At 52.2% G+C, this 13,947-nt stretch overlaps 2 protein-coding genes across 3 annotated transcripts in view; one reads left to right on the top strand and one right to left on the bottom strand.

Moving 5' to 3' along the window:
* The window catches only part of Eftud2 (elongation factor Tu GTP binding domain containing 2), a 44,582-nt gene extending 34,508 nt beyond the window's left edge, over positions 1–10,074 (top strand). Inside the window, exons 16-28 of the mRNA XM_051158792.1 lie at positions 511–704; positions 2,028–2,139; positions 2,815–2,955; positions 4,775–4,876; positions 5,714–5,796; positions 6,853–6,939; positions 7,109–7,235; positions 7,401–7,488; positions 8,093–8,211; positions 8,331–8,425; positions 8,882–9,035; positions 9,179–9,286; positions 9,560–10,074. Coding sequence (XP_051014749.1) covers positions 511–704; positions 2,028–2,139; positions 2,815–2,955; positions 4,775–4,876; positions 5,714–5,796; positions 6,853–6,939; positions 7,109–7,235; positions 7,401–7,488; positions 8,093–8,211; positions 8,331–8,425; positions 8,882–9,035; positions 9,179–9,286; positions 9,560–9,655 — 1,506 coding nt within the window. The 3' untranslated portion in view covers positions 9,656–10,074. The remainder of the gene's footprint in view (positions 1–510; positions 705–2,027; positions 2,140–2,814; positions 2,956–4,774; positions 4,877–5,713; positions 5,797–6,852; positions 6,940–7,108; positions 7,236–7,400; positions 7,489–8,092; positions 8,212–8,330; positions 8,426–8,881; positions 9,036–9,178; positions 9,287–9,559) is intronic.
* A 374-nt stretch (positions 10,075–10,448) lies between these two features.
* Positions 10,449–12,751, bottom strand: Higd1b (HIG1 hypoxia inducible domain family member 1B). Of its 2 annotated transcripts, none has more exons than XM_051158803.1 (4): positions 12,621–12,751; positions 11,790–11,938; positions 11,114–11,248; positions 10,449–10,575 (listed from the first exon to the last, which is right to left on the bottom strand). In XM_051158803.1, exons 2-4 carry the CDS (start codon positions 11,887–11,889, stop codon positions 10,505–10,507), a joined length of 306 nt encoding a protein of 101 aa, XP_051014760.1. In that variant the 5' UTR covers positions 11,890–11,938; positions 12,621–12,751; the 3' UTR covers positions 10,449–10,504. The 2 variants fall into 2 exon arrangements, with proteins under 2 accessions (XP_051014760.1, XP_051014759.1); XM_051158802.1 differs by lacking the exon at positions 12,621–12,751 and adding an exon at positions 12,012–12,585.
* Between the last annotated feature and the right edge of the window lie 1,196 nt (positions 12,752–13,947).

The following is a 13,947-nucleotide window of genomic DNA, read 5'->3' as shown; positions in this document are numbered from 1 at the left end:
TTGAGCATCGAGGTCCACAGCTTTCTATCTCCCAGAAAAGAGAAGAGGTTTTGTTTGATTGATTGTGTGTCTGTTCCACATTTTTATTTGTGTGTGTGTGTCGATGTGTCTATAAAGGTGTCGTGGCGGCGTGCATGTGAAAGCCAAAGGCTAGCTTGTTGAAGTTCATCCTTCTACCCTATGAGTCCCAGAGATCAAACTTAGATTGTCAGGCTTGGCAGCAAGCCTCTTTACCTGCTGAACCTAGACCCTTTTTTGTGTTTTATGGCATAGGTTTTCACTCTGCCTCAGGTTGGCATTACATACTCAGGCGTCCTCCTGCCTCAGGCTCTCTCTGCCTTAGTTGTCACTTTTCTTTTCTTTTCTTTCTTTCTTTTTTTGTTTGTTTGTTTGTTTTTTTGTTTTGGTTTCTCGAGACAGGGTTTCTCTGTGCAGCAGCCATTGCTGTCAGGGGAGGTGGTATTTTTGGTGATGTGTGTGGTTAGAGCTCTTCTCTGTCCGCTCTGCCAGGGCCCTCTGATGTGCCACACAACCAAGATGTACAGCACAGACGACGGAGTCCAATTCCACGCCTTTGGCCGGGTGCTGAGCGGCACCATCCATGCAGGGCAGCCTGTGAAGGTGCTGGGGGAGAACTACACTCTGGAGGATGAAGAAGACTCCCAGATATGCACCGTGGGCCGCCTTTGGATCTCGGTGGCCAGGTACTGTGCTGCTGCCCACAGCCCGAAGGTCATCTGTAGGCTTCTATCCTGGGACTGTGCCAGGGTGTTAGGCCAGGTCCTAGGAAACACAGCAGCACCTGGTTGGTACAGTGAGGAATGAGATGGCCCCTCCTGACAGATCTGTTGACATCTAGTTCTTAAGGTTGACTAGGCTGAAGGGTAACATCTTTGGAATGTCGCATATGAGTTTGGATGCTTGTATGAAGCCTTCTTAGAAGGATTTCTATTTTTACTCTTTTTCTTCTTTTTAATGTGTGTGAGTATTTTTGCTTTCGCATATGCCTATGCACCACATGTGTGCTTTGTGCCCAAGGAGGCCATGAGAGGGCTTTGGATCCCTGGAACAGACAATTGTGAACCTCCATGTAAGTGCTGGGAATCAAACTCAGATCCTCTAGAAAAGCAGCCAGTGTTCCTAACTGCTGAGTCATCTCTCCTTTTACCCAGTTCCCATCTTTCCTGTTGTTGGCCAGCAGCAGCAGCCGCCTCCTCCTCCTCTTCCTCCTCCTCCTCCTCTTCTTCTTGTTTGTTTGCTTCAAGACAGGGTTTCTCTGTGTAGCCTTGGCTGTCCTAGACTCACTTTGTAGACTAGGCTGGCCATGAACTCAACAGTGATCCACCTGCCTCTCTCTCCCAAGTGCTTGGATTAAAGGCATGCACTACCACCGCCTGGCTTCTCCTGTCTTCTTTTACTTGGTGTTTCAGGTTTCTTTCTAAAAACGATTGTTTCCACTACTAAGGTTGTGCTCAGCCCCTGGCACATCCCACTCTATAGAATCAAATCTGGGCCTCTAGGCTGTTTGTCATCCCGGGTGACAAGCAGAGCCAGCAATCCTGTCAGTAATGTGGCTGCTTTGCCTCCGTAATGGCCCTTTCTTTCAGACCCACCCTTTTTCTCTAGAAGGCAGGAGGAAATTGAAGAGCTCAGAAATGAAAGTGTCTGTGTTTTGGTATCCTCTTGCAGTATTATTTTTTGTTTTGTGATACAGAGTCTCTCTACATAGCCCTGGCTGTCCTGGAACTCACTATGTAGACCAGGCTGGCTTCTAGTGCACAGAGGTCTGCCGGGCAGGCCTTTTACCAGGAAAGCTGGAATTAAGCTCTCCTGTTCCGTCCTCATGCACTGCACACTTCACAGCGCTCGCCCTGTGTGTGTCTGTGACAGTTCATCAGTCTCTCCCTGCTAGAATGGCTGTGTAACTCCCCTCTGCTCCTGGCTCTGGGCCCAGCATGTCCCAGGTGCTTCGTACGTTTTTATGGAGTGCGTGCCCTAAGTTCTGCGCTTGTTCATTGTTACTCCAGGTACCACATTGAGGTGAATCGTGTTCCTGCTGGTAACTGGGTTCTGATTGAAGGTGTCGATCAGCCAATCGTGAAGACAGCAACCATAACTGAACCGCGAGGCAATGAGGAGGTAGTGCCTCTGGGGGGCTCACTGGGCTAGGGGGGCACACGGACCCTGAGGGGCACACTGGGCTAGGGGGGCACACGGACCCTGAGGGGCACACTGGGCTAGGGGGGCACAGGACCCTGAGGGGCTCACTGGGCTAGGGGGGCACACGGACCCTGAGGGGCACACTGGGCTAGGGGGGCACACGGACCCTGAGGGGCACACTGGGCTAGGGGGGCACAGGACCCTGAGGGGCTCACTGGGCTAGGGGGGCACAAGGACCTGAGGGGCACACTGGGCTAGGGGGGCACAAGGACCTGAGGGGCACACTGGGCTAGGGGGGCACAAGGACCCTGAGGGGCTCACTGGGCTAGGGGGGCACAAGGACCCAGCGTGTGAGCAGACAAGCCATGGGACTAGAAAGGTCCCAGTCCAGGGGCTCTGCTGCTGCCTCCTTAGTCCCAGCATGTGCTGGCTCCCAGCTGCTGCGGTCTCCCTCAGGTGCTAGGGTTAGAGGTTGTCTCTCTGGTTCTTCCCCAGTGCTCTGGCAAAGTGCCTGGAGCAAATGGCCCTTTAAACTGGGCTCCGGCTGTACCATGGTTCTTGGTTGGGGAATCAAGACTTGAGTTTCTCCCTTGGGCTTGTGCCTTCTTGCCTACCCCTGAAGCCTTCCTCACTCCTCTGTTCTTGGGGTCTCAGGCTCAGATTTTCCGGCCCTTGAAATTCAATACCACATCTGTTATCAAGATTGCTGTGGAGCCGGTCAACCCCTCAGAGCTGCCCAAAATGCTCGACGGCCTGCGCAAGGTCAACAAGAGCTATCCGTCTCTCACCACCAAGGTATGTTCCAGGTCTACAGTAGCTGCCGAGCCCCCACTGACTGGTCTGCGCTGTCGCTCCTGGCGTTCACCAGGTGCTCGTCTGGTGTTCCCCATCGCCTGGTTCTTGGTCAGTCCCCAACAGTCATCATTTGAGGGCTAGGCAGAACTGGAGTGTGTGTGCCTGCGTTTCCTCAGGCAGCTTTACATAGACTGCATTCCTTACTAGGCACACTGTTTGAATTGGTTTTCTAGAAAAGTAAGAAACCGGCATAGTGGTAGCTTCTTGTAATTCCAGCATTTGAGTCAGGAGGATCCAAAGCTCAGGGCAACCTCAGCTACATAGGAAGTCAGAGGCTATTGTGGGCTACAGACAGGGTGGAGAGATGGCTCAGCAGGTAGGAGCACTGGCTGCTCTTCCAGAAAAGCCAGGTTCAGTTCCCAGCACCCAGGTGGCTGCTCATCACCTGTAACTCCAGTTCCAGGGGATCTGAAGCTCTCTTCTGGCCCCACAGGTGCCAAGGCATGCATGCATGTGGTGCACAGACATAAGTGAGGACAAAATACCCATACACAGAATAGAATAGAATAGAAAATTACTAAAGTGACTGATCCTTATACAATCTTGAGCCTGCCACCAAACTATTTCTGAGTCGCAGGAGAGGAGAGTTAAAGATCTAGCTATTCTGTGCAGATATAAAGATGGGATTTAACCTGGATGGGCACGGTAGAAATCAAGTCAGAGCCAGGTTGTGGTGGTGCACACCTTTAATCCCAGCACTCGGGAGGCAGAGGTAAGTGGATTGCTGTGAGTTCACAGCCAGCCTCGTCTACAAAGCGAGTCTAGGATAGTCAAGGCTAACACAGAGAGAGACCCTGTCTCGGAAAAAGAAAAATCAAGTCAGTGATGTCATACCTAGTAGTGTAGTGCTAAAGAGTCCTGTTGTCTTGGAGACCTACTGGTTAGGGCAGTATTGTCCTCTGAGTTCCTTATTTTGGGATAGACTCTTACAGTGCAGTATTGGTTGGCCTAGAATTAGCTATGTAAATCAAGTTGACCTCGGCTCCGGCTGACTCTCCTGCCTCTGCCACCTGAAGGCTGGGGTTACTGGATTTCCACCACACTCAGCCTTCTCTTTACTTTTTTCAGGGAGTAAGGTGGGATGTAGAGTGTGCTGAGCCTCGAGACCCAAGGTCCCAATTGTGCAGAGAAATTGCTTGACCACTGAGCCAGCCCTAGCCCTCCCTCCCCTGAGTCAGCCCTAGCCCTCCCTCCCCTGAGACAACCCTAGCCGTCCCTCCCCTGAGTCAGCCTTAGCCCTCCCTTCCCTGAGACAGCCCTAGCCCTCCCTCCCCCTGAGTCAGCCCTAGCCCTCCCTCCCCCTGAGTCAGCCCTAGCCCTCTTTCCCCCTGAGTCAGCCCTAGCCCTCCCTCCCCTGAGTCAGCCCTAGCCCTTTCTCCCCCTGAGTCAGCCCTAGCCCTCCCTCCCCCTGAGACAGCCCTAGCCTTCCCTCCCCCTGAGTCAGCCTTAGCCCTCCCTTCCCTGAGACAGCCCTAGCCCTCCCTCCCCCTGAGACAGCCCTAGCCTTCCCTCCCCCTGAGTCAACCCTAGCCCTCCCTCCCCCTGAGTCAGCCCTAGCCCTCCCTCCCCTGAGCCAGCCCTAGCCCTCCCTCTTCTCTCCCCTGAAGTTTGAGAAGCTGGGAAGGTCACTGGTTCTGATAATACGCGGTGGAACCTTCCTCTCTGGTGCCTTGGTTTTTTGGTTTTGTTATGTTTTTTAACATCTGCTGTGACCAAGATGAGAGCGAAGGCTGTAACTGCTGGGGCCGCTGTGTTTCAGGTGGAAGAGTCTGGTGAGCATGTGATCCTGGGCACTGGGGAGCTCTACCTGGACTGCGTCATGCATGATCTGCGGAAGATGTACTCAGAGATCGACATCAAGGTGCCCTTCTTTAGCCTGGCCTTCGGCAGAAAGCGTTTCCTTTTTATTTTTGGCTTTTCGAGACAGGGTTTCTCTGTGTAGTCCTGGCTGTCCTGGACTCACTTTGTAGACCAGGCTGGCCTCAAACTCACAGAGATCCGCCTGCCTCTGCCTCCCGAGTGCTGGAATTAAAGGCGTGCGCCACCACGCCCGGCTCAGAAAGCAGTTTGTTGTTGTTGTTGTTGTTTATCAGAGAAGATTTTAGAGAAGGAACGGGTTTGCCCCACTCACTGAGTCATTTTCAGTGTCATGTATTTAAAGTTGAGGCTCTCAAGCTAGAGTCATTCTTGTCCCATCATTAGGAAAAAACTACCCAGGCTCTGCTGATTGGCCCAGGGTGGGTGGTGTCATGGAGAGTGGGAGCTTGCTTTCAGGCTTATCACCAAGTCTTGACCTAGCACCTTGAACCATGCATGGTATGACATGGCACTGTCTCTCAGTCAAGACATAGTCTCTCCAAGGCCCTATGTTACTGGGCAGCTGCCTTCTTAGACTCCTGTACTCCTGGGGCTATGGCTTGAGGACAGAGCAGATGCTCACAGTTTCTGTCATACCCCCAGGGGTTAGCCAGTGAATGGCAGGTGCTGGGAGCCCTAGTGTGAGCTCCCACTTACTGCTGAGTCAGGAGGAGAATTTCTCTACTCCCAGCCTCTCTTGATGGTAATGCAGATAGTGCTTTACCTGCAATTGCAGAGCTACTTAGGAGGCTCGTGCGGAGGGAAACAAGGATGCTTCAGAATTCCCTAGGTAAAACTTTGTCCTTCCAACAAAATTGATTTTTTTTTCCCCATTGTCTAGGTGGCTGACCCAGTTGTGACATTTTGTGAGACAGTGGTAGAAACATCCTCCCTCAAATGCTTTGCTGAGACACCCAATAAGAAGTAAGCAGGAGGTGGGGGCAAGGGAGAGCAAAAGGGAACAGACAGGAACAGATGCAGTGGTATGTGTTCGGGGAAAGGCCACAAAGAAACCCATGATTTTGTACACTGGTTTTGTTTTTGTTTTTGTTTTGTCTCACATTGCAGCTGAGGCTGGCCTAGAACTCACTGTGTCTATCTCAAAGGGGGTGGGGTGGAGAATTGTATGGGAAGGAAGACATCCATCATCAGCCTGCACACATAAACACACACGCTCAACGGAAGAAGCTGGGTGTGGTAGCACACACCTGTATTTCTATCACTTGGGAGGTAAAAGGAGGACCAGGAGTTCTAGGCCAGCCTCAGCCACATAACAAGCTTGAGAAGCAGCCTGGGTCATCAGAGATTCTTTATTTAAAAAAAAAAGTCAGGGGCTGGAGAGGTAGCTCAGGTTAAGAGTACTGCCTGCTCTTCCAGAGGTCCTGAGTTCAATTCCCAGCAACCACATGGTGGCTCACAGCCATCTGTAATGAGATCTGATGCCCTCTTCTGGCCTGCAGACATACTTAATTTCTAGCCACATGATGGCTTGCAGTTCCAGTGCATGGTATCTGATATTCTTTTTTTCTTTTTCTTTTTCTTTTTTTAAGATTTTCTTTTATTTTTATTTATTTTATTTTTTAAAATATTTTTATTTAATTTTAATTTATGTGCATTGGTGTGAGGGTGTCAGATCTTGGAGTTACAGACAGTTGTGAGTTGCCATGTGGGTGCTGGGAATTGAACCTGGGACCTTTGGAAGAGCAGACAGTGCTCTTAACCACTGAGCCAACTCTCCAGCCCGGTATCCGATATTCTTGTCTGGCTTCTTTGAGTACTGCATACAATGTGGTACAGTTGCATAAATGCAAGCAAAATAACTCATACACATTTTTTTAAAAATGCCAGAAATGAAAGAAGCCAAGATGCCCCTTGATGCCCCTGCTCTACGTCTTCCGTGTCTGTTGCCATCTCAGCAGTCTGTTGCTGCCCCTGCTCATCCTGTGACCTCTTCTCACTGCTCCTGTCCTTTCTGACCAGGAACAAGATCACTATGATTGCCGAGCCTCTTGAGAAGGGCCTCGCTGAGGACATAGAAAATGAGGTGGTCCAGATCACCTGGAACAGGTTGGAATGGGGCTCAGCTTCCAAGGTTCACACTGCGGCGACCTTGGTCTCTTGACACCACCCTTCCCTCTCTGCTGCTGTCCTGGATCTGACGTGGGTAGAGTGGGGTACTGTCTCACAGTAAGGAAGGATATATGGCCGCAGGAGCTACTGTCTTCTTTTCCTCCAGGAAGAAGCTGGGAGAGTTCTTCCAAACAAAGTATGACTGGGATCTGCTGGCTGCCCGTTCTATCTGGGCCTTTGGTCCTGATGCTACAGGCCCCAATATCCTAGTGGACGACACGCTGCCCTCAGAGGTAGAGTAAACTGAAAGAGCCCCTGTGGTAAAGTGTTATCCCTAGGTGAAGAAACTGCAGCGCCTTCTTGCCTGTTGAAAGATGGCTTCTCACAGCCATAGTTTTCTCCTCCTAAACCTGCTGGCTGTTACCATTGGACTGTTAAGGAGACCTATGTTTCTGCAGGTGGACAAGGCACTTCTCGGCTCAGTGAAGGACAGCATTGTCCAAGGTTTCCAGTGGGGAACCAGGGAGGGACCCCTCTGCGATGAACGTAAGCCCACCAGCAACCTCCCAACTCCATCCCCAGGACCCTTACACCTAGGCACATGATGTGATAAGACAGGGATGGGCTTCCCAACTTTGGGACCCTGTAGGAAAAGCAACTTGGAGTGCACTGAGATAACCTTAATCTTGGGCAGTGTCCCCCTGGTCCCTCCCTGCTCAGTGCCGTCACTTGCTATAGCCTGAAATGCAGGCATGTATAGGCTGACTTGTGCTCTCAGTTCCTAAGTGGGACCTGTCTGTGGACATGCTGAAGGCAGGTAGCAGGAGGGTCATTGGGCTGGAGTGGTTTACTGATGTAGATTAGACTACGTTGGACCAAATACTATTCTAGAACATAGTCTATGTCCAGGAGGGGAAAAAAACCTATTCAGAGCCAGCACATAAACTTGTAAGAAAGTTCCACGTGTCATAGCATGGTCTGAATCAAATGCTAAGTAATGTTGAACTGCTCCGCTGTTGGCTGCTGGCCTTGCTGATTGGTGTGAGATATTTGTTTCGTGTCTCTGGCTGGCTGCAGTATGGCCTCAGGGTAGCAGATTACCCTGCTGCTCTGCAGGGCCCCATGACTAGCCCCAGCTCTGCCATTTCAGTGATTCGTAATGTCAAGTTTAAGATCCTGGATGCTGTGGTTGCCCAGGAGCCCCTGCACCGGGGTGGAGGCCAGATCATCCCCACAGCCAGGAGAGTGGTCTACTCCGCCTTCCTTATGGTAAGTGGAGCTGTCCTGCTTCCCAGGCCGAGGCCACAGAAGGACCCAACGGTCTAGAGACCCTTTATGTCCTCACTCGGAAGCCTTCCCCAGGCTGAACCTTTGTTGCTCTGTTGCAGGCCACTCCCCGTCTGATGGAGCCTTACTACTTTGTAGAGGTGCAGGCCCCTGCAGACTGTGTGTCTGCCGTTTACACAGTCCTGGCCAGGCGCAGGTGAGCACCTGTTGTTGGGGAAGGTTCTGAGAGCAAGAAGCCTCTTGGCTGCTGGGGAAGGGAAAGGGGAGGTGGCCCCAATCGTTGCTCTCCCCACCTTTCCACTCCAGAACCCCCCTGAGCTTGTCCCCACAAGAAGTAGGGAAGCTCTGAGGCAGTCCCTAGTTGTACCACAGGCACAACTGCAGTTTCTTCCTGGCTCCCCTTAGCTCCTGAGAAAAGTGCTAAGGTGAAGCAGGTGGGGCTGTCCGTAAGGTCCTGCGTCTTCAGTGTCCCACTCTTGCCTCCTGCCAGAGCTGGCTGCTCCTGTGGCCTTGGCTAAGAGCCCTTCTCCCTCTATAGAGCATGTTCCATTAAGTCTGTCCTAGGATACACAGAGAAGGGCCAGAAGACAGGTTGCCCCTCGCCTTCTGGCCTTATACAGCTAGGGCCTTGACCTTTGTCTTTCTCTCTCAGGGGTCATGTGACTCAGGATGCGCCCATACCAGGCTCCCCTCTCTACACCATCAAAGCCTTCATCCCAGCCATCGACTCATTTGGCTTCGAGACCGACCTCCGCACTCACACGCAGGGACAGGCCTTTTCCCTGTCTGTCTTCCACCACTGGCAGGTGAGGTGCCCTGGGCAGCTTGGCCTCCCCTGTCCTCCTTTCAGCCAGTTCCCTCATCCAGCATGTCCTCCAGGACACTCCTGCTTCAGGACCTGAACCCTCTGGAAGCTGCCTCAACTGCCTGAAACTTCTTTGCCTTCCAGATTGTTCCTGGTGATCCCCTGGACAAGAGCATTGTCATCCGCCCCTTGGAGCCACAGCCAGCTCCTCACCTGGCCCGGGAGTTCATGATCAAAACCCGTCGTAGGAAGGTATGTGTTCTTTAAACCACTGCCATCCCTCAACCCCCAGGCTCTCCACAGGAGTTGTGTGTCTTCTTTATTCCTCTTGGAGGCAGTTTAGAGCTGCTTGGAAAGCTCGCTCTTTACACTCCTCAGACAAGCAGACCCAGGGCCCAAAGGGAGCAGAGGACTGTAACAGCACCGTGAAGGCCTGAGTCCTCCCCTTGAGCACAGGTCCTGGTTGACCAGGGTTCAGTCCCCTCATGTGGAGCTCACCCTAGTGTCTGGCTCTGTTCTCCACAGGGCCTGAGTGAGGATGTGAGCATCAGCAAGTTCTTCGATGATCCTATGTTGCTGGAGCTCGCCAAACAGGATGTTGTGCTCAATTATCCCATGTGAGTGCAAGGGGCTAGCAACTCCTGCTCCCTGCGGTGCCTGCAGCTCTGGACTCAAGCTGAGACCTGCGGAGCTGGGCCTTTGTGCTGTGAGCATCTAGGAACTGCTACAGGGCCATCTGAACAACCTACAGATCTCCCTCCCAGTGTCCCAGTGAAGAAGAGGCATCTGTCCTCCGGGTTCCTTCTATGGCCTCTGCCTGGCCCCAGTCCCAAGGAACAGAGAAGAGCTTGGGCCCAGAGAAGAATGAGAACAAGATGGCAGTGTTTAACCCCAAGGGGCCTGTCTTCAGGATTTACATGGAATGTTATTTCATACAAGTTCAGCCTCGGCCATAGTTTGTAAATGAACAGAACATTCTGACCTCTGCCTTGGTTTGCTGCTTTCCTTTACCCCCACCCCACCCTCTGCCTGTCTAATCTGAGCACTTACATTCTGGGTATGCGATTTCCCAGGGGGCAGTACTGCCTCTGCTCCCAGCTGCAGCTGCCTTCCTGACTAGGTCCCTAGGGGAGCAGCCTGTGGTGGAATGTGTGTGTCAGAGTCAGTGTTCCCATGGGCCTCCAGGCCCCTTCCCTGCCCTTGCCTTCCCACTCCCACTCCAGGCTGCTTCGGGCTGGACATAGGGAGCTGCTGGGAGCCTGGGCGCTGAGGTCTGTCCTCCTAGCAGGCTGCTGCACCCTGAGTAGCTCTCCCTTGAGTTGGGGCCAGAGCCCCTGGATTCCCGCTCCTCGTCCTGGGCCCTCCCTCCACAATTCCCTTGCCCTGCTCTGGACGAAGGCACTTAAGTTTGCTCAGCATCACTTTATTAGGTATATACTGAGACGGCTGGGGATGGAGTATCCCTCGGCCTCAGGAGTCCTGCTTCTCAGGGTCCTCTGACGCCCTCTTGATGTAATCTCTGTACATTGTATACATGGCACCTGCATGAGGAAGGAAGAGAAGTGCTGCCAGGCATCTAATCCCCAACCCCCATCCTTCAGGGCATCCCGGTGGTGAGCTCTAGCTCTTCCCTTGAGACCCAGCTTCCCTGTTCTTCTTTCTGCCCAGGTCCCAACAGCTGCTCCAGACATCCAGGCACACAGCCTGAGGGAGCAGCTCCTCCAACAGTTCATAAGCCCTTTGAAGTCTCTTCTGCACAGTGTCCTGCTGAGTGGTCTAGGCAGAGGTGGGGAAACTAAGGCTTAGTGAAAGGGACCAGCTCACAGTCACAGCCCATAAGTAGCTGCTGCTTCTTCCTACCTCTCACCTCTGGGGAACATTCTTGAATCGGGCTGTCTTCATACTGTCCCATTGCCCAGCAACAGTGACCAGTGAGGAACTCTGGAAAGGCCTTGGCATAGGGCTTCACCGAGGACTTGATGTGAATACCAGTGTGCAAGGCAGGTGCTTGAGCCATAGACCAGTTAACTGAGGGCGCTCCTCTTGTCCCCTCCCTCTGACCCCCACCGCACTGCTTACCGAGCATGATGGCACCCACAGCGCATGCCTGAGCTGCCACCCGGGTATGAATCAGATGGATGGACAACCTGGTGGGACCTCGAGCCTTCAGCCGGTAAATCCTGTATGCTGCCACCACCAGGCAGCCTCCTACACCTACAGGCAGAGAATGGGCTCACTTGGCCTGAGTCCAAGTCCAGGGTCCCGTGGCTTTCCTCTGGGCAGTGCAGGTTGGGCACCAGGCCCCAAGCAGGTTCTTTCATGCAGCTAGTTTCCTCTCAGTGGCATTTTTAGAGTTGCTGTGACCCTCAAGATGCCCCTTCCCCATATGCTGGTAGGTGGCTGTCACGTCTACACCCTCATCTGAGCAGCTCCACCCACTCCTGGTTCCCACCTCTATGTACAGGTTTTCATAGTTTTCTAGAGCTTGGAAGGGAAACGCTGGGGCAATCCCAGATTGCACTAAAGACCCCCATCCTGAGGCTGCTGTTAGCATCCTGTTTCCCAATGTACTTTGTACTCAGTTGGCTGCCACCTCCACACCCATCCAGGCGCCTTCATTGCATTGTAAGAGTTTGTCCTTTATGCAGTGGGTGCACCACTTGAGTACTCCGACCATTGCCTCATTCTTTTTAAGGACCAAGAGACAGGAAATCCCCAGAGAGGAGGCATCGCCCCTAACCCTTCCCCAGCTCACCTATAGGCACCAGTGGAGACTCCCTGGTCTTCCTTAGGAACTTCTCAGACAGGTTGTCCTCACCCTCGGGTGGCACCCACAAGCCCTTGTTAGCAGACATGATCCGGGATCCAGATGTTAACAGCTGTGTCCTAGGCTTCAGCCCAGCCCTAGGAGGTAGTCCACAATGAGGACTGATCCTTAGTCTTCAGGGCAGGGGAGGATCACTTGCCAGGACCTTACCATGCCCAGTGCAACCTGCGCTTAAAAAGATGCCCCTCCGGGTGTCCTCAGGTTTGGACGGCTCCTGGCTACTTTCTTCATGTCCTTAACATCTGCCTCCTCTCCAGTTCATCTGACTTTACTGTTCTCTTGTTTCCTGCTCCCTATCTGCATCCCTAAGGGTGTGATCCTCTCGCCAAGAAAAACAGCTGGAAAAACCCACGGTAGACTGGAACAGTCTTTGAATCTTGGGGCTCCCTTGGTCATGGATCTGTTGACAGTTGCTCCTAAGGGAGCTACAGAGCAAGATCTGGCTCTAGGGAGTCAGCTGTTCCAGACAGATTCAACACTAGTTAACCAAACCACCAGAGCAGATAGAAATGATGAGACATTGATAGGTTTTGCACCTAAGACTACAGGAACAGATTCTGGTCCCCAAACTGCTTGTCAACCTCCTGCCTCCATCCTGATCTTCCTGGGAACCCTCAAAAAATGTCTGCTCTGGAGTCCCAGTCCTCAGAGGAGGGGTTCAACCAGTAGGGTACCCTGTGAGTCCAACCGCAAGACAAAGACTCCACCTAAGCCAGCTCCTCCTGGTATCCCCAGAGTCTTCAGCATGCCCGTCCTTACCCTAAGTGGAGAGTGAGCAGTTAGACCAAGGCTCAGCATCTGCTACTTTGAATCAGTCGAAAGCCAGTGCCAGAGCTGTCACTGTGGGGTCAGGGAAGCCGTGTTTTTGAAGTTAGAGACGCGGGGAAGAGAGAGAGCGCCATCAGTCGTACACCACCCACCTCCTGCATCTGCGAGCTGAAGATGCAGCAAAGTGAGGAAACCTTAACTGATGTGAGCCCCTGTGTGCCCATGTGTGAAGTGCATGTGTGTGAATGCTGCTGTGATGGCGAGAGAGCAAAGATGGACAAGGCTGCTGGCTCCTCCCCCAGGCTGAGCTGTTTGAAATACCCCCATGAGCAATGCAGAGTATCAGTAAAATACTTCAGTTGTAGGACTTTCAGGTCTTAGCCTTGGTTCCTTTTTGAACCAGGCCTGGAACCCCAGCTAGTTAGGGAGCTAAGGAAAGAAGATTGCAAATTCAAAGCCAGCCTGGGCTACAGAGTGAGTTCAAGACTAGCCTGTATAACTTAAATGAGACTGTCAAAAAAAGAGGTATGTGTGTTAGTTCATACCTTAATGCCAGCTCTCAGGAGGCAGAAGCAGGTAACAGACTGTCTCAAAAAGTAAATAAATAAAGTCAGCCAGTGGTGTCACATACCTTTAACCCCAGCACTCGGAGGTAGATTTCTGAGTTTGAAGCCAATGTGGTCTACAGAGTAGGTTCCAGGACAGCCAAGGCTACACAGAGAAACCCCGTCTCAAAAAACAACAAAATTTAGCCGGGCGTGGTGGCGCACGTCTTTAATCCCAGCACTCAGGAGGCAGAGGCAGGCAGATCGCTGTGAGTTTGAGGCCAGCCTGGTCTACAAAGTGAGTCCAGGATGGCCAAGGCTACACAGAGAAACCCCTGTCTCGAAAAAAAAAAACAAAACAAAAAAAATTAAGTTCAAAGGAGTTGAGGAGGCTTAGAGTATCGCTTGGTGACAAAGCACTTGCTTAGCAAGTAGGAAGCCCTAGGTTTAGCCCTAGTTGTAAGATGTGTGCCACCACATCCAGCCAGGAAAGGGACTTCTCTCAGGAGTTTGAAACAACTGGAATGAAGCTCACTGTGGTTTCGTGACAATGACCTGACTGACATGAGTGTGAGTGTCCGGGTATTGATGTCTCAGACCTGTCACAAAGAAAGGGACTGTGCTTCTGAGATGCCAAATTACTTGTTCAAAGATGCACAGCTAATAAATCGTATCATGATCTATCCCATGTCTGGCTGCCTCCAGGGCACTGGCTAATCTGAAACCCTTTCTTCATACTGAAGCATAGGATTGCTGGTCCACCCTGGCATCCC

Source organism: Acomys russatus, chromosome 16 (genome assembly GCF_903995435.1).
Source record: "Acomys russatus chromosome 16, mAcoRus1.1, whole genome shotgun sequence".
NCBI lineage: Eukaryota > Metazoa > Chordata > Mammalia > Rodentia > Muridae > Acomys > Acomys russatus.
Note: the sequence above shows the minus strand (reverse complement) of the source record. Positions and strands in the feature narration are given on the sequence as shown.

Coding starts and splice junctions, on each gene's coding strand:
- Higd1b (XM_051158803.1), bottom strand. CDS start 11,889: ATGTCTGCTAACAAGGGCTTGTGGGTGCCACCCGAGGGTGAGGACAAC. Junction 11,249..11,789: donor GTCTCCACTGGTGCCTATAG/GTGAGCTGGGGA, acceptor CTCTGCCTGTAG/GTGTAGGAGGCTGCCTGGTG. Junction 10,576..11,113: donor TGTGGGTGCCATCATGCTCG/GTAAGCAGTGCG, acceptor TTCCTCATGCAG/GTGCCATGTATACAATGTAC.